At 35.5% G+C, this 23,554-nt stretch overlaps 3 protein-coding genes across 11 annotated transcripts; 1 reads left to right on the forward strand and 2 right to left on the reverse strand.

Moving 5' to 3' along the window:
- Positions 1-32: 32 nt before the first annotated feature.
- Positions 33-3,573, reverse strand: LOC136419236 (ATP-dependent DNA helicase RecQ-like). The gene has a single exon (XM_066405440.1). The coding sequence runs from the start codon at positions 3,462-3,464 to the stop codon at positions 414-416; it is 3,051 nt and encodes a 1,016-aa protein (XP_066261537.1). The 5' UTR covers positions 3,465-3,573; the 3' UTR covers positions 33-413.
- Positions 3,574-6,607: 3,034 nt separating this feature from the next.
- mRpS25 (mitochondrial ribosomal protein S25) lies at positions 6,608-7,701 on the forward strand. Its single transcript, XM_066401222.1, has 4 exons — positions 6,608-6,788; positions 6,968-7,074; positions 7,132-7,219; positions 7,427-7,701. The coding sequence occupies exons 1-4, from the start codon at positions 6,652-6,654 to the stop codon at positions 7,602-7,604; spliced, it is 510 nt and encodes a 169-aa protein (XP_066257319.1). The 5' UTR covers positions 6,608-6,651; the 3' UTR covers positions 7,605-7,701.
- Positions 7,702-7,931: 230 nt separating this feature from the next.
- Positions 7,932-23,332, reverse strand: msn (serine/threonine-protein kinase msn). Of its 9 annotated transcripts, none has more exons than XM_066405773.1 (22): positions 23,247-23,332; positions 23,032-23,127; positions 22,780-22,845; positions 21,429-21,591; positions 20,746-20,967; positions 20,478-20,688; positions 20,271-20,420; positions 19,852-20,091; positions 19,574-19,684; positions 19,368-19,467; positions 19,167-19,187; positions 18,430-18,549; positions 18,142-18,308; positions 17,618-17,789; positions 16,675-17,093; positions 16,222-16,462; positions 13,949-14,062; positions 11,387-11,621; positions 11,067-11,287; positions 10,690-11,007; positions 10,451-10,585; positions 7,932-10,260 (listed from the first exon to the last, which is right to left on the reverse strand). In XM_066405773.1, exons 2-22 carry the CDS (start codon positions 23,095-23,097, stop codon positions 10,012-10,014), a joined length of 3,741 nt encoding a protein of 1,246 aa, XP_066261870.1. In that variant the 5' UTR covers positions 23,098-23,127; positions 23,247-23,332; the 3' UTR covers positions 7,932-10,011. The 9 variants fall into 9 exon arrangements, with proteins under 9 accessions (XP_066261870.1, XP_066261869.1, XP_066261878.1 ...); XM_066405772.1 differs by having other exon boundaries at positions 23,186-23,332; XM_066405781.1 differs by having other exon boundaries at positions 11,387-11,561; positions 17,618-17,771; positions 23,032-23,332.
- Positions 23,333-23,554: the final 222 nt, after the last annotated feature.

The raw sequence follows: 23,554 nt of genomic DNA on the forward strand, positions 1-23,554 counted from the left end.
TATAATTTCAAACTACCCGCTACTGACCCTTAAAATATAACATTTTCTTGACGTCACTTAATTAAATAAATAAAATATATTGGATAATAATTTTGAGAAATACTGAAAATAATAATAAAAAAATATTAACAAAAACATATAAAAAAATAACAACATACGTTTTGAGATTGTATCTATCACCATTCTTGTGTTTTCTCATCCATTCGGAAGCTGGATGCTATACGAGGGCAAACATGACTTCACCTGTATCTGGTGATTAACTACACATTTTTAAATGCAGTTTTGGAACATTTTCATTTTCTGTTCAGCTTCGCATACTCTGTCTATGTTTACGAGCTTCGCAAGAACGAGTGACTTAACAGTTAATTTGGCAATGTTCCCTTGATAAGGAATGGCTGAGGGAAGAGGCAGCCTCATTTCTTTTTGGTCAACCATTTTGGCAATTTAGTCTTCAACGCAGCTGGTGTTCCTTCACTCCAAGAAAAAGGTTCACTTTCCAAAGTCTGATGCTTCGGGGCACATATAACTTCTTTGTTATTCGCAGAGAATCTCGGAGGAGAGCGCAGGATCTCGTGATTAGAAGACTTCCTCTTTTTGGCCGGAGACACCGATTGGCATTTAACATCGCACTCAATGGTTTTATCCGAATCACCATCGGAATTATTTATGGCTTTCTTCTGCAGATCCATATCCTGCTCCTCCAGTTGGTCACAAATCGCGGACAACTCCAAGTCATCGATTTCCTCATTTGTTAGCTGCGTCCCGCTAGTGTCCAGATCATCCAAAATCTGCTGTTTTACATCTTCTTGTACTCTCAATTCCATTTCATTGCATAGTGCAAGTAGCATATCATCGTCTCCATCTTCTAAAGCGTTATCAGGAGAACTTTCACATCCCTTAGTTCGTCGTTGCATATTTTTAAATTCACTATAGGAAAAATCCTCAAATTCCTTGTAAGGCACTTCGAGGTCCTCCAGGTGGCTTCTGATTTGCAGATAGATGCATACTGATTTGATTTGGTCAAACGTTATGAAGTTGGGGCAGGCGGCCTTAATTGGGGACAAGAGGAATATGTTTCCTCCCACGTCATGGATTGCTTGCATAATAGTGGTCCTGATCATGGGTGTTACACCAAGATCTTCTAGAGTAATGGGGTGTCCCGCCTTTATCAGCACCTCTAAATGAGTTCTAATGGTGGAATCCGTTAACTTTCTGACAGCCGCAACAGCAGTGGAAGATTTGTGAGTTTTGAAATAGTCATAAGTGATATAAGCAGAATCAGAGATCTTGTCTGTTAAAATTGGATGTCTGCTAAGCACCTCTTGAATAGAGGGCTTTCTGACGTCAGTGGAAGACCTTTCTTTAATATTATTCTTTATGATGTTTACTAGTTGTTGTCCGAACTTGTTAATTTTGGTCTCGCTCAAGCCTTCTATACGCAAGAGCTTCAACAACTCGATGTTGGTAGGCTTATGCTTGGCCATTTCCATCAGGACAAAGTCTGATACTATCATGTAGGGCATGCAATTATTGGTGTCGGCTATTTGGCTTCTGCAGTTTCTTAACAATTTATAAAATTTCTTTCGTTCTTCTTTCTCTTCCTCAGTCTCTGTTATCTCTTCTGTGTTTTCGTTCTCGGTCTGGGAAAATTCCTGGACTTTCTTACTAGCAAAAGCAGTGCCGGAAACGCCATCAGCAACAGGTTTATTAGAAGATAGCCATCCAGAAGGTTGATGCTTCTTCTTGAGTTGGTCAGCTATTTCCGACGTGGGTTGGGCAATTAATTTCCTGGTTTCTTGGGAGAGGAAATCGAAGCCTTCTTGGCTAACCTGGACAATGAAATATCCAAAGGTTTGATTTTGTTTCTTAACTTGCCGAAGGAAGTTCTTCATGTCTAGAAACTGACCTATGGCCTTCCACCATTCATCTGGCTTTTCCCTGCCAGATCCGAAATAGGGATGACTTCTGAAGCGCGGAGCCACTTTTGCGCTCATAGAACCCCTTAAAAATAGAATGTAGGTTCTATGCCCATATTGACCATTCATTGCTTCCACTGCGGACAAATATTTTAAAGCATCCTCAGTGAAATCGTAATTCCCGCTAACATCAAGTCCCTCGTACATTAAAAATTGTTGTCCATTTTGCTTGACACAGTTATCACAACAGTTTCTTCGCTTTCCTAACTTTAGACAAGGATTCCCTTCGAAATAAGACAAGATATATTCCCGTCTGCAACGCATGGTGTTGACATATCCACGCATGAGATTGAGCAGGTTTCCGCGTCTTGCAGCCGCATAACCTTCACTTTTCTCAATCAGAAATCGGTGAACCCTAAAATCGTCATTAGTGTAGAACGTGGCACACTTGGAAGGCAATCCGTCCCTGCCGGCGCGTCCTACTTCTTGATAATACGCCTCCAGTGAGCCAGAAGTCCCGTAATGGATCACATTTCTGATATCTGGTTTGTCGATCCCCATGCCGAATGCAATAGTGGCGACTACCACGGGGACAATATCCCTGGCGAACTTCTCGTGAGTTTCTTTTCGGAGCTCTAACGAAAGGCCTGCATGATACGGTAACGCTGAAATGCCTTCGAACTCTAAAGTTCTGCTTACATCTTCTGTATCTTTTCGCGTTATGCAGTAAATGATGGTGGGACCGTTGAACTCCCAGCAGCCTTGCTCGCGGGTCATAAACGGTTTTAGATCATTCATAATGCTTGAGCTTCTTATATTGACCGAAAAAAACAAATTTGGTCGGTCAAAGCCCGAGCAAACAAATATAGGATCTCTGAGTTTCAAAACACTAGCTATATCACTACGGATCTTCTCAGTCGCTGTCGCCGTCACCGCTAGAATTGGAGTATTAGGAAAGTAGTTCTTCAGGAGGCCGAGGGTCCTGAATGCGGGCCGAAAATCGTGGCCCCAACTGCTTACGCAATGTGCCTCATCCACAGTTATCAGTACCATATTCAGTGAAGAACTCATCTCAGTTAACAACTCTGCGCCGTAGTCACCAGTGCACAATTCCGGCGTTATGTATATTAAACGGAATTTATTACTCAGGATTTCCTTTCGGATTTGGCGCGTGTGTTCCTGGGCAGTGCCCAATAAACACGCAGGAATGTTACACATTTTTAAAGCTAAGACTTGGTCCTCCATGAGAGATATTAATGGGGAAATCACCAATGTCACGCCTTCTGCATAAACCGCCGGGAATTGGAAGCACAAAGACTTTCCATACCCGGTTGTCATGACTGCACAAGTATCGCGTTTATCAAACAGGACTGAACTGATAATTTTCCACTGCAAAGGCCGAAAGTTCTGATGGCCGAACTTCTGAGCGAGAACGTCAATGGCACGGCGACTTGGTAAATTATCCGATGTAATCTGTGTGGCTTGAGAACATGAGTCGAAACAGTGTTCGGCCACATCATTGAGCAGTTCATCATCAGATGAATTCATTTTCTCAGCATCTGGCTAAACATCTATCACTCCTAAAATAAACGGAGCAACTTCAGAAGATCAGAAAATGAGATACCCAGTATATTATTAAATTTTTACATGCAGTAGAAAATTTTAAATGTTTCCATGAGACATTGAATTGCGCATATCTTTGACTATTCTTGAGATAATGGCCGCAAAAATATCATTTTTACACTATTATGACCTGTTCCGTCAACGGAGAATAATGCAGTCTGTTCTGTCCCGGCCTACTTTTGGGAGGTACATCAAATAGCGTAATTATTACATTTATGATTATTTAAAAAAAATGAAAGTGTTTAAAGAGGACCTGATTGCATAGACCCGAAACTAACTCTAAGGCTAATTGTACTTTCTCAATTCGTTAACGAGATAGAGATTGAGGCAATATGAACCGATCTAAAATTTTATGAGTCATTATCGTAGAAATTAGTGTATGTAGAGGTATGACATGTTTCACAGAGAATAATATGAATTTTAAACAGAATTTAAATTTAAGTAAGTCGGTTCTGGTATTTGAAGAATAAAGTATAGACTTGGCAACAACGCCTGCATTATAATTATATTGCGCGTCAGTACATCCTAAAATTTTCCAAATTTCACGTTTGAAACTTCCTGAGGTATTGTCTAAGCACATCTTGATATCTTTCTCAACCTTGTTTAACACAAAACCTAAGGTAAAGATTCATCAATATGTTATCAAGATATCGAACTAAACGTCCCTTCCTTTAAGCACATTTGTTCAGATCACAAACTGTTAACTTACCTTGTATATCGAATGTAGATAATTACCAAAAACCGCAAAAATAACTTTTTTGCATTCTGTGTTAGATTGCTCTAAAATACTTACCAAAAATTTGCAAAACATGAATTACCCTGTATGAGTACTTTTTTGATAAATTACAGAACATTTTGTTTTCCAAATTTGCCGCTTGAATTCAAATCGTGTCGCACTCGAATGTGTTTTTGTGTTTTCGAGTTAAGTTTAAATTTAGAGCAAAAACAAGTATTATGGGATTGTGAGGCACACTGTGAATTCCTTTCAGTATTTAGAAAAATAGTGTAAAAAGAAATATAGAATCATGAAATATTCCAAAAAAAAATCAGAAAACCCGGAGGTCGTAGATTTGATTGAGTTTATAAATTAATTTATTTGTGAAGAAACTGACCATAATTCGATAAAAAATCAAGAGAGATAAAATTTAGGTTATAGATTGAAGAAACTAAGAAAAATATTAAAATTCACCAGTGACATACAAGCAAATTTTTCTAAAGGATTTTATGGACAAAAACCGCAGAAAATACGCTACCCTGTATAGTAGTTGGAGGCAATCTACTCGCGCAGCACCTATTCCCTAATATACATATAAAATTTGAAAGCTCTATCTGCAGTAAATCAAGCACAATAAAATAAACGCCAATTTTTTTCTTAACTTTTAATACTCTATACCTCCGTTACCAATCGAAATCTGACACATGCTTAAGTTAACTTTTTCCTTTATTTTGTACTAAATATTAGTTTGCACAGAATTCAAAAAGTATAATGCAATTTTGAAACACTCTATATAGAACGTTATTTATGAAAAACACACAAAGGGTTTAAGGGCATAGATTGTGAATAGGATAGAACGACAAACACTAGAAACTATTTTTTATTGATGCACAAATTTCACCCAATAACTTACCTGTGCTACAGTGCTAATTTTCAAAGATAAAAGCCGGATCGACGAGAGTTTCATACCTTCCTTGGCCTAAAAAGAAACGCTGCATATATTAAAAAAATTTAACCATCATTGGATTTCTTTTTGCAATAGCTTTTTATCTAAGGTACCTAATCTATGCAGCTACTACCTTAACCTTTTAATTTTAAGACTAAATGTAATGTAACGCATTTTATAATTTTCTTTTTACATCACAAAAATGTTTCGCTTTATCTTACAAATTATTTATAAACTAGACTCCTATTGTTAGCAAGATTCCCTGTAGGAATATTAAATTTTCATGATCCTGTACATAGAAAATATATACAAATGAGTAGCATTTTCAATTCCCACTTACTTAGGATCGCAAAAAAAATTTAGCAAGACTTGTAGATGTCAGGGAGAACATCTGCTATGAAACTATGAATTACCTAATTTACCTCAAGACAATATTTTAATTACAAAAGTTTAGGTTCAACAAAGGTGACACCACATATCTCTCTAATTGAAATATTTTTATAAGTTAATCCTATGGAAGAACAAGCAACAAAAATCTACCAAACCTATACTAATTCACTAAGAACAGACAGCTCATTTTGAGTGTTGTTGAATCTTGGCTTAAGCTGGCAAAACCCACCAGTTGTATTTGAATACATATAAGGAGTTTGTACATGTCAAATTGCTGTTATTATGACAGACATGCAGTTTTAGTTCTTCAGTGGTTTTCGATGGTTGGAATTATGATCTTGATTAAGATTGTGTCTGAACAGCAAACAATCAGTACATTTAGGGCCAAGTACTTAGGAAGATAATTGAGACATTATAGATATTGAATGGTTAAAGTTGAGTCTTAATTTGTTTTTGCGTTCTGCTAAAAAGTAAAACGACATAAATGCATATGTTATGTAAAGGTTTGCCACCTTCAGTCAGGGTCAAGCCAAAAAAGTTCGAGGCCACGAGGGACTGCACTTCATTTCTATTTTAATTTAAGACAGAAGCAATTATCCTCAGACACATAAGTAGTACTTACTTCACTGTATGGAGTACTGGGCGATTATTACTTCAAGAAACTTGAAATAAAATTTTACTATCAAAGAAAATGTGAAAAATGAAATATCCGACGGTTTTTGGGCTGGGGTCCGAAAGCACGTGATATTGACATTAGATGGCATAGGTGTTTTCCAATGGTTAATCACACTACGAGTGTACTACGGGCAAGTTAGGAAGATCAGCAACAGCTGATCGTTGACATTCCAATATAACCTTTTTTTTTTTTATAATATCTAAGCATTTATTTTTAAAATTTCGCTTTTATCTTGGTCTCGGATTTAGAAGTAGTAGGAACTACGGACCTCTGGCATTATAGATTTTATATTTCGTCATAGCTTAGGTATGAGATTTCTTTTTGATGTACCTTAACTAGTCAGTTTTTAGATTTTCTCAACTTCTAGGTTTCAATCTGTATAACCATGCCTTTCATGAGAGGACCTGCTCCTATAAGGAGGACAGTAAAGTACCTAGAAGCAGGGCGGCTATATTTCAAAGACCAAATAAAAATTTTAACAGTTAATTATAATACACATGGACAAAGTCATCAAGGCACTAGGTAAGATAACAGGTTTTTTTGAATTTTGATCCTAGCTAGAATTACCAAACTATTACTGCTAAAGCAACTGTGTCCAAGTCATCTATAAGTATTTGAATTGAGATTTTTGATACTAGTAAATGTGAACCATGTTATTCTTTACATATACAAGAGAGGTTAAAAATATTTATGATTTTTAGGGATTTTGTATTTTGGCAGTTACCCCAAATTCAATACAAGAATCCACAAATCCAAATATCAACATTTAAAAATCTAACTCCAACACCTTTCATCAGAGCATTTTATGGTAAATTGTGATATTAATTTTGGCATATTATTGAAATATGTATATTATGTTTTTTAGACACTGGTGATCATATGTTGATAGATGTAGATGGAAAAACCAATGAAGAAATATATGAACATTTAATTCGGGTCATAGGAAAAAGTCAGTAAGTAACTTATTTATACTTACGAATTCCTGAATTCCAAATGTAATAGATTACCAAAGGAATGCAGGAAAATTTTGATTGTTGATATATAAAGATATAGCAAAATCAACACAAAACTGCAAAAATATATACAAATCTATTTGCAGACAGAACTATATTAAATAAAAAATTTTATATGTAGATATAATAATAAAATTTGGTTTGTAGGGCAGTATTAAGAGCTGAATTAGTGGCAAAAGAAAAAAAAGACAACCCAGCTAATTTCGGCTTTGGATGTGACCGACACTGCATTTGCGAAATATCTGGGCAGGTACCATGCCCCGGTGTTTGTCCACTACCAAATCATATGAGGGGCAAATATAAGTACAAAAAGGGTGATGACTGAAATTTCGTATATACTAATACATTAAGTGCCGATGTTCAAATTTTATAATTCTAATTAAGTATTGTTATTAGTGAATAAAGAAGTATCGCAAAGAAAATGTCGTAAAGTGGGTTTTTGACGAGTATTGAAATGGCCAATTTTTTGCAAATTGAACCAACCTTGTAACTACTACTTTTTCCATACCTGTTAGTTGTCTTATTGATAACCGCCTTCTTTGCGGGATATAAAACTCAAGTGAATTAATGCAATTAGGTTGTGTTCATGTGTACTTCGTTCGCCACAAATACGTCCAATATCTGCAGGTTACACCTAAAATTAAAACTAAGATTTGTAAATTTATAATATAACTTTATTCCTGAATAGTAATAAAATGATATTCATACATAGTTATTTTCTATATTTAAAAAAAAATCACACTGATAACACATCTCTTTGGAAATAATTAGAAAAAGAAAAAATAAGGAAAAATTAGGCATTGTATGCAAGTGAACAAAAATAAATGTGGTATAGCAGCTATTTCGCAATAATAATTAAGGTATTATTACTGTTATAAATGGACAAGAACTACGTTAAAGCCGGGCAAAAAAATAGTTAAAACAGTCTTAAATTGCACCAAAATATAAACTTCAATAATAATAAAATTTACTAAAAAGTAGGTTTAGTATAAAATCCTATGACCGATCTAAAAATAAAGATACAAAAGTGCTTATGCAGTTAACTGAGAAGCGACAACTATATCGTCAGATATTTGTGAGCCATTGTTAGAAGAAACAAAGTTACTAGAATGTAAATGCAGCAAAAAACAATATATAAATGCTGAAGATGACAGGTAAATTGTCTTTCAAAAATTTCCAATTTTGACCGTATCTTTACCGCTTCTCGACTAAGAGCATACTCTTAATACTAGAGGAATATTAAGTAGTAATACAAATTGTTTTATTCAAAAGTGTATATACAGGGTTACCCCAAAACGACATTGTCGAGATGAGATTTTATTACGCTAGTCATTTTACGGGTTTATCTACAGTACAGTGAGCATTTATCTGTCACTAAATTACCGGTTGGCACCAAACTTAACCACAGTAAATAAATGCAGTAGGATATATTTTAAATAAGTATAGGTAATAGTTTTAAAATGTAACATAGTGTATTTTGGGTTTTAATAAAGTATAGAAAGAGTTTCAGATATAAAAAAAAATGGTTAGGGACGCCCTCGAAATTACTTCAATATGAAAGGTTATTTGCACCTTAATATTGCTCTAAAGTCAAAAGTTTTTAAAACAATAACCAATGAAGATTCAATAAATAATTAATTTTTGTACTTTTTGTTTTACATCCAGGTTTGCCCCTTTTACTTTCAAAATATAGACCCGTGATAATTAGTTAATAATTGCCAATATACCTCGTCTAAATCTGGTAAAAGTGGGCTTAGGGATTGTTCCATCAACAATATCCGGCGTGAGTTCACCTCTAAACTTCGTTTATTGTCAAGAATTATGACTAATCTGATCAATGAACTGAGTTTGAAGGTAATCTTTTTTTCATTGGCGCAAGTGCCTATTAATGAATGTTATTTGCTTTCGATTAAGAATGTAACAAAAGGAGATTATTTTTTGTATCTTTTAGCACCAATACTCTGTTACTAAACCTCAGCAAAACGTCAATTAACTAAGACAACATCAAGAATCGAAGACATATTGACAAATAGGTGGTATATTATTGTTGTGATGTGGAACCTGTGCGCAAGTTCACAAATATTTGGTAATGTGGATCCAACTTTGGATGGAATTAAGTGAATAATCGTAGATGTCATAAGGTATAACACATGGATTCCACAAATTAAACAGACTTTAGCACGGGCATTTGTTACGTATTTGCATTTATGTGTTAAAACAATATTAAAATTGCCATTTCCTTGACCTAGTACTACAGCAGGGTTTAGTGCAGTATTAAGACACATCTTAGAATATTTAAATAGCAGTTTCGGATGAGTTCCATTCCCTATTAATTTTTGTATGTACAAATGTTACAAAATTCTATATAATTAACGAAATCGTTACTTCAAATAATTTAAATAGAAAAAAAAACGATGTAACACCAAACACACATCGTGTTAATTGGAATTTCTGAGATGCTACTACACCGAAAGCTCAATCGATTTATTTTCTTTTTCCCTATTCAATTGTCATTACTTACCTGTTTTCAAGAGTTTAAGAACCTACTTAACCAAACCCTCGATGGAAAACTAGAAACCCTATTTGTCAGTACGCTTTGAACTAAACAACGGGAAACCTACCACCCTCCCGTGCCATTACCATCTACGAACACGTTAATATACATTGTTCCATACACACGTGGCAGTTTGTTTGGATCACTATTCGCCTGTTTCTCATCACCAGTATGTGCGTTACCAATTCGCCATTCCGGGTTTGTTTAACGTCATAAAGTAAATCTGACATGAGGATCCGCTTTTGGCGCTAGAGAAGAACACTTTGTCGTTCCGTTCACACAGAAACTTGAGCCGTTGGGCCTTCTTGTGCATGAACACACCGTCCAGGTGGCCGGACTCCACCGAGCGTATTTCGATCGCCTTATTGCCCCAGCCCATTATTTGGCCCGTGCCGATATATGCCACGGAGGTCGGCATTTCGCCCCACTGGAAAACAGTAAGTTTCTTACCGAGATTGTTCACCAGATACTGGTACGATGCAGTGAATGTTCCATTTACTTATTTATAACCTTCTGTGATATAGGCTAATCATTTCCGAAAATAGAATAAATGATGGTACCCGTTTCAAATGCCCATGTTGATAGACCTATTATTAAAGCGTGAAAATAATACTTACCTGTAGTAGCATATTCTTTGATACTCTGCCATAAGTATTTACATAAACGCCTTCATTGTCATAACACAGTAAAAGCTGCATTCCGTTACTGTTTGGTAATGTTACTATACAATGAGGAGTAATACCATTTTGGGTCTGAAAAAAGAGTGACACAGTAAATAAAATTATTAAAAACATATTACATTACGTAATGGCCTTCAAAATCGTAATATTTAGGTGTAGAAAAAAGCTATACTTACATGTTTCGGAAGATAAATATCATAGACACTGGCCGAATCCAGATCGACTGCGTGGAAACCGTCCGAACTTCCATAAATGACTTTCAGTCTCGTGCCCTCCTCGACAGTCAAGTCGACCAGGAGCGGTCGGAAGGTAAGATCACAGAACGATTTGAAAGCCATAAACTTATGATAGGGCTTCGGGGCCCACGCGTAAATTTCTATACTATCTCTAAGCGCTATCACTAGGAATTTTATTCTCTCGTATTTGACTATTTTGAAATGCACAGCTCCTTGAAGGTCACCGACGTTGATCCAACCATTTCTTCGCTCGACTTGCTGCAATGAAAAAACAGACCGTGTTGTTTTGGTTTCCCGATGCACAGCAATTCACGTACGTCGCTGACGCCATCCGTTCTCAATATTTTGCTTTTTAGCCAACTCAGGTAGTAAACTCGAACCCTGTTCTTCTTTCCTGATATCGTAACTAGGATATTTTGTCCTTCCAACACTTCCATCTGTTGGAAACGTCTTCTTGATATTAGCTGATATACTTTACCTTGTCCACTCCTATCTAACAGCATTAAGCCATGTTCTGTGCCGATAAGGAGATTTACCCCTAGAATGTAAAAAAATAGGAAAAAAATCTTAGTTTCACTCAATGCGTACGGACGATTTGGATCAAAAGCATTGATACTAGTATTATTACTAAATTTACCCCATAAAGCGGCACACAATATCTCGCTGTTGAACCTCTTTTTATACTTCCGGATTTCGGGTGTATCTGAGGAAATGTCATGCGAAGTAGGAGTAACGTTGACATTGACGTGAGATTCTCTTCTGGAAGGTTGCGAGTTGGCGCCAAATCCGAAAGCCAAAAAGGAACGCTGCTTCTGTTGCAAGGCAAGTGCGTTAGCATGTATGTAAGAAGGATTGGGATGTTCGGGCCGATACTGTAAAGATTTTTATTTGTTGTATTTGTGGCAAATTCAACTTTCTGGAAGTGTGGTTCAGTAAATCGGAATGACGTCTAGTCCAGTTTTGGCGAATTGAACCTCCTTGGCTAAAGGTCGAAACAACATCATTCCGATCATGTAATGACCTACCTTACGGCTACAAATTATTTAACTGAAATACAGGTAAAATTGAACATGCAGACCATTTTTTCTGCTATACTGAATCATTTTAGCTATTAAATACTATTAATATAATAAAATAAAAGCTGAATGCATAGCAATGAGACAGCTAAAACATGCGTTTGATACTTTCTTCACTAATGCACTACAAAACTAATAAAATTACTTACAACTTCACCCATATCGCAACTGAATATTTAATACTTTCTTGGGCGTGAAAATATCTAGCACATTTTCAAAAATAATAAATGTGGCTGTCTGGAGAGCACTTCTAAAAATATACAAAATACTAATAGATTGATCAACCACAGTGTATTCTTCGTGGCAATTTTCCAAAACACCTCTGTTGTTGTTTTGGCGCCAAAATGTCAAGGGATTGCGATATTTACAGCTGATTAGGAAAATACAATCATGTTAATTTGTTCTATACCGTCTGTAGGATGAATGTCTGTTTAATAATTCATGCTGTGATCTTTATTACATGAGAGACATTAGTAAGCTTAAAATAAAATTAGTCTTTCCCGTTAGTTTTCCTAAACCACAAACATAAAATGGATGGTATAAGCTGAAATTATCAGATTAACATTGAAATGTATAGACAATTTGCAATTCTGAGGCTACGAAAGATGTTAATGACGTATGGTTCATCCTTAATATTTCCCATTATTTGTTCATACTAGAACGTGGAAATTTCAGACATATTTACGTTTTATTTCCAATACAGACGCGAGACTCCGGTCACTCTTCAGACCTAAACAAGACATGCAAGTACGCAATCTTAGGTAAAATATTTTTAACTAAATGAAACAGTTTTTGCTTTACTATTCTTTTAAAATTAGGTTCATTTCAACCAGAGAACTGTTCCAGAGTCATTTGAGTATCTTTCAGGAAAACTCACGTTAAAGATCTAAATGAGTAACGTGCTTACCCAGAAGGGATCTTGAACGGTTCCGACACCATTTTCTGTCGGGTCGGAACAAGCTTACTAGCTACGTTACTTTGCCCAATAAATTGAGTTCATATTTCAACAAAAAGAAATCTACAGCTAGGAAAGGAATGAACCAAAGTCATAACACAGGGTGACAAACACTACACAAAAACATTGAGGTGTCATACTTACATTTAGATACACAGGGGGTTACAGACGTCACTCGTTAGAGGCACAAACCAAAGAGAAAGACAAGTATTATTATTGCACATAAATACATACATACAAATAATTGAGGATAAAGGGTTAATATATCGTCAATTTTAAATTTTTTAGATTTAGGTAATTTTAAAATCACGGCAAGAGCTACGCGCTAACAGATACTTTTTTCTTTGAAATTTCGAGATTTTGAAAAATTATTGTATTAAAGCTCGAAGTATTATTTCAATATTTCCTTTCCTCATGAGAATCGCTAAAATTGTACTTAACCTTTTGCATCTATTCAGATTATCACTTTGGGGTAAATATATTATTTGAACACAATTATTAGTACATAGAATCGGCAGATGCAGTGCATTTACAGGATGGTTAAAACCATTATATATATAATGATTTGAAAAAGCTCATAATATAAAGGGTGTTCTATTGAAGGCAATGACAAATGACGTCACAGTTTGACAGTGGATGACATCAAAGGGAAATCAAATTCCCCTGCAATTACTATTTTTGCGTTATACAGAATGCTAAAAAACTAACGCTGTATCTCTAATAGTTCACTTACTGTGAATGACTTTGTACAAATATTTAACATATTTATTTTATTTTTTGCTGCTAATCTAATTATCAAATAATTTCTACCAAGAGTGGTAATCTGAATTTAAAAAAAAAATTAAGTCGGAATATTGTAGCAAACGGTTAATTTGCAATAAGCGATTTTGTTTAATTGACGTTTCATGTACAACGATAAAAGTACTACTTGTTTAATACGATTCTTCATATTTTACCCTACCTTCTTAGGTTAGCTAGTATGTTTGACATGAGCATGATCTGAAATATACCGAGAAACCCAAATAATGAATAGTGGTTAAAATCATTCAAATGTTCATATAACTTCGAAGAACATTGAATAATCACCGGAATACATGAATCATCAGTAAACAAAATATTGTAAACTAAGCAAAAAAGGCCTCTCATAACAAGAAAATATTAAACCCACCTCTTCGCTCTGCGATTTGTCTCTGGAAGATGGCGTTCCGGGGCTGCCGCTGGCTTGGCTAAGCAGGTCCGGTAATACGCTACTTTGTCGTGAATGTTCATTACTTCTACCATTCTGGAATATGATGAAAATATAAAATACAGGTAATAAAGAAAAATATATGGATGATTTACTTATGTTTGGTATTAAGACGACTTAGGCAACTAGTTATTAACGAATCAAAGACAACCGCGAGTCTTCAAAAACTTATTAATCAACACACAAAGCAGATTTACTAACCTGATGTCGCGTTCTAAAAAAATAGTCTTTAAAGGAGATGTTATCGATGATGCTATTTAAAAATAATTACCAAAAACTAATAATAAATATCCATTATTTTAAAACATCATGACTACCAATGCACACACACACAAAACAAAGACAAAAACATGGCATAAAATACTTAAAAAGCAAAAAAACACAAAAACAATTACTAGAGAATATGGCAGCAGCCCTGCAGTAAATCTGTATGACATCCATTTCCATGCTCGAGTAGAGAAACTTCTGGCATGCTCTTTAAATCGATGGCGACTAGAATTCTCCCATGTTGTTCTGTTGCATTTCAAAAGAAAGTGGTTAGTCTTACAGTTTTAATAATGAAAAATATTTTCCTGGTTATGTTTTATTGTTCAAAAGCGAATATACAGGGTGATTCGCAACGGCAGGGATCCAGAACAAGTCCACGTGACAAGTTTTGTATCCATTGCATTGGAAATCATCCTGTATTATAAATCGTCTGTTACGCCACCACCACGACTTTCAAAAAGGAATGGCACTTAGGCCGAATACGTGTACAACTGCGGATCAAACTTGACTCAGTCGAACGTCCGAAAAACAGTATCGTTACATGAAGAGATTTATTTTGACAACAATGAATGGTCCAAGTACGTTTCCAGTGCAACTCCACTGAGTTTGAGCTGCAATTGCACTGAATGTTCGGATTATAAGCGACGACGGCTTTATCATATAAATTTTTGACACATGATACATGTCAGAAAATTGAATATTGATAGTGCTTTCATCTGGGAAAGTTGAATAGTGATATAGTTCCATCAAAATGCGAAAAGCAAGTTGAAAGCGGTTAATAATTATTCTAACAAATACACTGCATAGCTATGTTAATTATTATCAATAACATGAGTATCTTAGTGTTCCTGTTAGTAAAAGCAACATGTTGACAAACAACACTATTAATCAAAGCTGACTATCAAGATAAGTTTCTATTAGTAGTTACAATACGATCTAATCTAGAATTAATACAATTATCTAAGATTGTAAAACAATTAATCGCATTGTATTAAACTATCTTCAACGGTATCTACTGACTGGTTAAATGCAATAAAAGTATCCATCAACCAACGACGGTCCCCACTCTCAGTTCACTATTTTAATACCAACTCAGTTGATGTTATAACAATTATGATTTATATTATAAATCTTTAAAAGAAATTTCAAATCAATTATGTGAAAACAGAGCTTACAGGAATGTCAGAGTTGGGGTTGAAAAATCGTTTTACATTCAACACCGGATAAAAGTAGATTTGGTATAATCTTCGACTTGAAGCTAAAAAATCCCAGTAGGTCAATACTTACTGAAGTAGTTTTCCAACAGAACACAAGAAGTTGCATAAGAACTGCCAATAGAAGACAAATTTCGCATGAGTGCAACACTAGTTTTACCGTTGAAAAGCCCTACGAGTGTGTGACTCAATGAGTAAGATTACAATTGCACATACCAAGGATATATGCTATTCCAAATTAATAAAAATCAAATGGTGCCATGGCAATCAATTTTTATGCTCCTGTATAAGTAACTGACAGTAACGGTAGTCGAATTTGACATATGAATAACGCATTATTAAATTTTAGTATGTCGTGCTCATCCAAACTAAATCTAGACCTGTAACAATCAGTGAGATTGGACTATACAATGTATATCTCCATTCGACTGATGTCACTTGGTATAAAACGCAACCATATACGCCATTTTTTGATTTAAAACCTTGCCATAATTTCAGTTTATTTGCCCAACTTGACAACCTTGTAGCTCTTAAGGTTCTCATAATTGCTACACGTAAAGAAGTAAATAATTCTATACAATATTTTAGTCCTGCCACCATAAAAGCTGCCTCGATGCACTGCGCTAATTGAATAATTGTTAGATGTGATTATCGACATTGTCAGCGACACTATGAAAAGCACCCGAAATGCAAACCAAGAAAACCAGAAGTTACCTGTATAAAGGAGAATTCGTCCCCATCGATCGACTGAGATCCGCTCGATATATTCGATACGTTTAGCGAGTGGATTTCGATTGGCTTCGAACTTCTCCTTCTCATATTCTCTGCCTCTTGGGCGAATTGCAATTCTACCTCTTTTCGTCGAGCCTCGAGGGTCTCCCTAATACTTCTGCGAGCTTCAGAGTGCCTTAGTACAATGTCTGACTCGGTTTTCTCACGTCTTGGACGAATGAAACTGTTTTATATACATGGTTTCAGTCAATGTTTAAAGAAAACAATTAAATTTACGCATTGAAACATTGACGCGAGCATATTAGTTTGAGTTAATCTCAAAAAAGATATTGTTACTTCAGATAAATTTCAAGTTTTCTTATGGTAACTTCTAGGAGATGAATTAATTTTAGGGAAAACCACAAAACATGCATTGTACAGTCTACGCAGTCGCACCTGCTAATATCGGTTTTCTTAGGAGTCGAAGAAGGCGCATCAGTTCTTTTCCAATCCATAAGAACAGGTTCCCCGGACGCCTTTTTAACGATTCCTGTCTCGGATCCTCGCCTATTATTGAAAATACCGCTAGACCGGGCCTTTTGATCGATATAAATAGCACTGTGTCTAGAGCTCAGCGGGAAAAAGTCTGAATTTTCTCTCCTAAAACCCCTGAAGAACGGGCTCACTTTGGAGTCGCTGTCATTTCTTCTGTGGCCTTGTTTCTTCGAGACGTCCTCTTTCTTGCTCGCGTTAAGCTTTTCTATAGGATAACCGTTGTTTTTGTTTATCGGGAAAAATTTATCAAAGTCCCAATCTTTAAGAAGTGTCGCTTCGTCGATATCATCACCCCTGACTGCCAGCTTTGCTGCGGACTGCTGCCATTTTGAAATAAAATAATAAATAACTTAAGAGGCTGTAATCGAAAAGAAAATGTGAATTCCTGAATAAGCAATTAGGATATTCATATTGCTACGACCAAAAAGTGATTGGTGATAATACCCTAAGAGTTTTGTTTGTGATTATAGCCCCCGGCTGACTACAGACTAAACATTCGGCCGATAGTTTAGTCGGATTGTTGGCGATTTAGAATCGGTGAATGTGCGCATATACGCGAATGTGTATACCATTTGAGAAACCGACTAAACTGCATAAATCTGTAGTCTACTTGCCTGTCTGTAAAGCATTAAGATTGAATTACTTAGTACATCAGCAATTACGTAGACCATCATTTAGCAATGTAAAAGCGAATTCCGCGCAAAAGATAAATTATTAAGTCCAATAACAGCCTCTTACAGCCAAACAAATTCACATCTGAACAGGAAGCGATAAAACAAAAATATACGCATACAAATCAAACTTTTCCTCGAATGCTTAATCATAACCATTATTAAACACCTACCTTTCTGAGGACTAGAGTACGGTCACCTTGAGATTCGTCGTCATCGGGGGTGGGCGGCAGAGGACGATTCGGGGCGCCTCCGGTTCCCGAACCGCCCGTCGCTCCAGGACTTGAGACGCTCGCCGTGCCTTCGGGTACCCCCGGAAGTCCAGCCCTATAAGAGAACTCGGGACTAACAAAAAAAAAGAAGGGAACCAAAATAACGAGAGAATGGGAACAATTGTTAGGAAATTGTGAAAGTTGCAGGGATGATACAAAAAAAGGACATAAATTAAAAATAAATGAAGAGCAAGTGTTAATAAATTGTGATGTGTAAAGATGTGTCAGTAATGTTAAAAGACAGTGTTATTTTTAAAATATCTCAAATTTGATAAATATATGTCAAACATTGTCCAATAACTTCTATGAATTTGAATAATTTTAAACGAGTTCGATAAATGCCGAGTTAGGGAAAAACTGTTATACTTGAGACATTTGATGACACTATCTTTTATGAATGAAATATATTTTCTATAGTAACCTACAGAGGTTTAGGAGGATCGCTGGCTAGTAACGTGCCGTCATTTCTGGCCCCTCTACCGCCGTCCTCCGGCTCGGAGTCACTTTCACTGTCTACCAAAACGTCAGTCGACCGATCGTTGGCAGAATTGGAGGTGCTCGGTGGAGAAACGTTATTATTATTATTGGAAGCCTGTAACCAAGAAAAAATTATTTTTACCTTCCTATCTTTAGTTTTCATGGTGAGTAGGTTACCAAATTTGACATGTGTCCGATTAATATTAAAAATACCACAGAAATCATTGCAGTCTTACCTGAGAACGTGAATGATTCCTATTATTTCGAGGAGGTGCTTCGGGTTGGGCTACTCCATTATTTGCAGATGGCTGTGGCATGCCTAATTCATTAAGGTGTGCAGCAAGAGAATCCAATTCCTAGAAAATAAAAAAACAATAAAATGTTGAACATTAGAAAGAGCCGAATGAACTTAATTTGTAATGCAAATAAAATACTATGCGTTAAATATTGGGTGTTTAGAACCTATAATGGGTCAGATCAATTGAGCTAAGACAAGACGGATCGTGAAATCAGTTCTTCCAAACTAGTTTCAATTAGCTTTCAAGGTTGTGTCTATTGGGAAAATTAGAAAGGAACTTTTATTTTATTCATGAGCCTCATGACAAAAGAAAATCTAAGAATTTTCTAACAATTGAACTACAAATAAGGTACAAGGTGTCTTGTTATAAATGCCTCTTCTATAACTTTTTTGTTTTCAATTTTCGAAAAGTGGTTTATATAAAAGGTATAGGGTTTTATCTAAAGATTTAAACACACCTTACTTAAAATATCTAGGGTGTACCAAAAAAGCGTGGATAATCACACTTTTTTTTGGTTAAATGGGACGTCCTGTATAGCCCTGATATAGTCTTCATTTTTTTGCAATTACCTATTGAAAAACGTCTTAAAATGTGTAAAAACCTTTCAAACAAGCGCCAATTATAAAACAAAAAGCAAACAACTCTGAAGCAAATAAAATGTCTGATTAACGTACCTCAGGTTTACGTGCAGGAGCCTGCAGTGAAATGTGAAACACGGACATGAAATAAATAGAAGAGCAAAATTAGAAGACAAAAAGTTGTGTGTAGGAGGGTAGACATTAACATTAAATAAAACAAAAAAAGAGACTTGCAGTAGGCAATATTTTTGTAACAAGTACAAACATTACTGGATAATAAGTAGAAATACTACATACCATCGGTTTAAACATGTGTTGCGACTGCGAATTCCTTTGGGGCTGTTGCGGTTGAGATCTTGAGGCTGCGAAATTATTGTCTGGAGGTGGAGGTAAAGGCCTGAAACAGAAGTGAATATGCCGAAATTAAACAAAATCCTATCAAGCCTTTATTAAAAAACTCGCATCCTTAAACAAACACAACTTCAACAAGAATAACATCATACCTTCTTGGAGGCGCAGCAGGATCAGGCACAACAATAATCCTTTGAGGAATTGGTGGTCTGGCAGGTGGTCCAGGCTCCGGAATCTCTTCGCGCTCCTTGTTCTTGCCACTTCTATAAATAAATATTTATGATACATAAGAAATTATAAACAGTGACTAATTAATTCAACAGGGCTATTAAATCAAACAGATGATCGTGCCGCGGTTCCCAAAAAATGTTTAAAGAAAAAACTGACCTTTGTTGGAGTATACTGAAGGTAAAAATATCTAATTAAATACCTTGGTGGTGGTTCGACAAGTGTACGCCCTTCCTGGATCTGCTGAAAGTTCCTTCGTAACGTATCGCCTCCTGGTGCTTGGATTATGCTGCTTGGTTCGCCCGCCACCTGTGGTTCCTCTTCCTCGTTCTCTGAACCCGAATACCGGTAATCATCTCGCTCTTTCTCTTGCTTCCGTTTTTTGCATCGGTCTATGTGGTCCTTTAGTTGTATTCTGACTTGCCGTTCGGTTGGTTGGTCTCTGAAAATTTTATTCACGTTGTAGTGAATATCAACAATAAAATTTCGTTTTACTCTTTCAAGAGCCATATCTTACAAATGGTTTAAATTATGCCAAAATGTTTCTACATCTCGCTGTTACCTCGTTAAAATGAATAGGGGCAAAGAAATTTTACATTTCGCAAAAAAATACATACTTACTTGATAAATGCGTGCTTCAACAGCTGTTCAGTGTATGGTCTTTCATGATAATCTTTAACAAGCACCGTTTCAATAAACCCGTGGAATTTCTTATTCCATTTCTTACTCTTCAGTCTTGGAGGAGGGTTTCTTGGAATCAAGAATAAGGCTCTAGAATCGCAAAAAACAATAAGTCAAAATGTCTATTAAAAATGAAAGAAAATTAACCTCATAGGATGCAATTCACACAAGGGCGGCTGCGACTCTGCCATTTCTAGAGCTGTGATACCTAAAGACCAAAGGTCACTACGATTGTCGTATGTAGCTTCGGGATTTTCATCACAAGCTATAACTTCGGGGGCCATCCAATATGGAGTTCCTATGAAAGTGTTTCGTCTGCCGATTGTGCGGTCCAGTTGAGCAGAAACACCAAAGTCGACTAAAGGGCAGAGATATATTCAAGACAAATAATCATTTTTGTCTAAACTAAACTAACCCAATTTAACTTCAGCATTGTCAGTCAATAAAACGTTTTGACCTTTGATGTCACGGTGTATAACTTTATTAGAATGGAGATAGGACAGTCCCCTTAAAATTTCCCTACAAATGTAGGCAATCCATTCTTCTTTTAAGGACTGGCCTTTGGTTGATTTGACCAGATCTGTGACAGATCCGGCTCCACAGTATTCCATTACCAACCATAATTGATCATCTTTTCCTAAAAGAATAATTAGGTGTAACTAATCAATTACAATGCGAAAAATATGACATTAAAGACTAAAATTCCTTAACACAATTCTTTAACCATCCAAAATTGTATTAAAATTTTGAAAACTTGTAAGCTGCATTCTATCATAACAGCCTTGATAAAGCAATAAGTGAGACTTAAAAATAGAGCGCAAATTGCACGTTAGAACTAAACAAACTGACATAAAACAACACGCCAAGTTTATCTGAGGAGTTTACATTATGTTTGCTGCTGTTGTATTATTGGGTTTGACACGGTGTAAAGAAAATCGGCGTATGTATATAATGTCAAATTTTCTGTATGTTTTCACAGAATATCCATTACATATAAACCAATTAGAATAGCAAATTTATAAATGCTAGGATTCGCAATTTGTAAGAAGCTTGTAATTAGGTATCCTTATCAAAAGATTATTAGCCTTGAATACCTACCTGGGGGAGACTTTTTAATGAACGCCCCATAATAGGTTGCAATGTTGCGGTGATTCGAAAATTTCTTTAGAACATTTATTTCCAACTTAATTTCTTCTTCCTCGTCTTCTGTGACGTCCATAACCTTGATAGCCGCCAACTGACCTGTTTTGGTATGTCGACCCTGACAAGAAATGGCGGTTTTTAATAACAATAATATTTTTACACAACAATAGCAAATTGTTGGTGACAATTGACAATGAATGCCATACATACGGGATTCCTTGCCTAACAAAAACTATATTTATCTAATACTACATTAAAAAGTATACCACATATATTAACAACAGTTTCACAAGGAATTATAATTAAATACCTACTTAAAAATCAGCCACTAAATATTATCTTACCCTAGACTCTTTAAGATAGTGTAAGGTAAGTAAGTAAAGATGATTTGCAACTATCAAAATGAATTTTCTCATGTTATTTAATTAGCATTTATTCTTATATTTCTTAGCACCAAAAGATAATAATCAAAATTCATGGGAAAATTGAAATTGTATGGGTCTGGCTGAGAACAGAACTGTAAAACAACCAACAATGGCATGGAACTAGAGCAAATAATTATAATAGATTGTTAATTCAATTTGGTTAGGTTATAATATGAACACTAAAAATGTTTAAAAAGAGGTGATTTTTTCCATACAATATTTTTGTGATATTTTAATAGAGGTATTTATAGATGAATAAATTTTTTATTTAGGGCCTAACAGTAATTAAATTTGTTTTACGTGGGTTATTAGATACGGGATCTTTTTTGCCCTTCTTGGCAAATCCAATTGCCGAAGAATAACTATAAGATTTTTAAAAGTCTCATACATTAAAAATGAATAAGAAATAGTACTAAGTGTTCCACTAAAAAACCAAATGAATATAAGATATATATCAATATAATCAACAACCTGAAATTGATGATTAAGTAAAGAAATTTGTATTTTCCCAACCCTGGAGAGGATAATAAACTTTCTTAGAAACCAATTTGAGAAAATTCTAAGTATATTAAATAAATCTATAGGCAAATATTGACCTATGATAACTACAATTGTTACATTATCAGATTTTCTGAAGCCTAATTTTATAGGAATAGATTATTATGACAATGAAATTGGTTATTTGATGAAACCAACCAATTCAATTCTTTGACAAATCAATGTTATCAAAAATCTCCTTCCCACTTTCACAGTGATCTCACAGTTCCTATAAAACAGAGTCCTAACTGTGAACTAATAACATCTAGTTAAAATTTAAGATGACATGGGAGATGACACATATCTGAGGAATTAAGAGATAAGCTTGATAAAGAATTCTTTACCTTGTAAACTTGTCCATAAGTTCCATTGCCAACAACTTCTATAAGTTCAAATATTCCAGCGGGATCCTGGAATAAAACATAATATTAAATATCTATTTTGGGAATTCAATAGGGTGGAAGTGGAAAACATCACACCCAAATGTATAAACATTTCTTCCTCAGAATGGATGTTATCAAAGGGCAGTACGGGCCAATGTCTCTTGGCCATGGACTTTTAACCAATGGAAAATTGAAAAACAATGCGTGTCGTACCTTCAATGCTGTTAAGTCGATATCATCCAAAGAACAGTTCACCGAAGGGGGCATTTGATGCGCCATTTTGATTGTAGTTGGAGTTCACTCACTTTTCTATCAAATATGTTAAGGTCACGGAATATCACACTTTATTATGCGAGAAATACATTACATTCACTTTGATATAATGTTGCTATTTTAAATGAATAACATAACTTATCGTATGAACATACTTTGAACGTGATAACTATTCCAACACAACACACAACATAATTTTTTGCCACTATGACTCGATTCGGCGTACCCTTTTGTGAAAATGCAAATATAAGTGCTAATGAACTGTCACTGTCAAACGTCAAAGTCTAAACGTCAACGAAACATGCGGATGTATTATGAACTGGGAGTGGCTAATAGGCAACTATACATACACGATGAGTAAGTACGCGCCGATTCAACAACCTTTCGTAGTTACCTACAGGATGTTCAGAAATAACGAGCAAATAGGTATTTTCCTGTTTTTAAGAGATCGAATTGAAATTTT

This window comes from Euwallacea similis, chromosome 2, assembly GCF_039881205.1.
Source record: "Euwallacea similis isolate ESF13 chromosome 2, ESF131.1, whole genome shotgun sequence".
In the NCBI taxonomy this organism is placed as follows: domain Eukaryota; kingdom Metazoa; phylum Arthropoda; class Insecta; order Coleoptera; family Curculionidae; genus Euwallacea; species Euwallacea similis.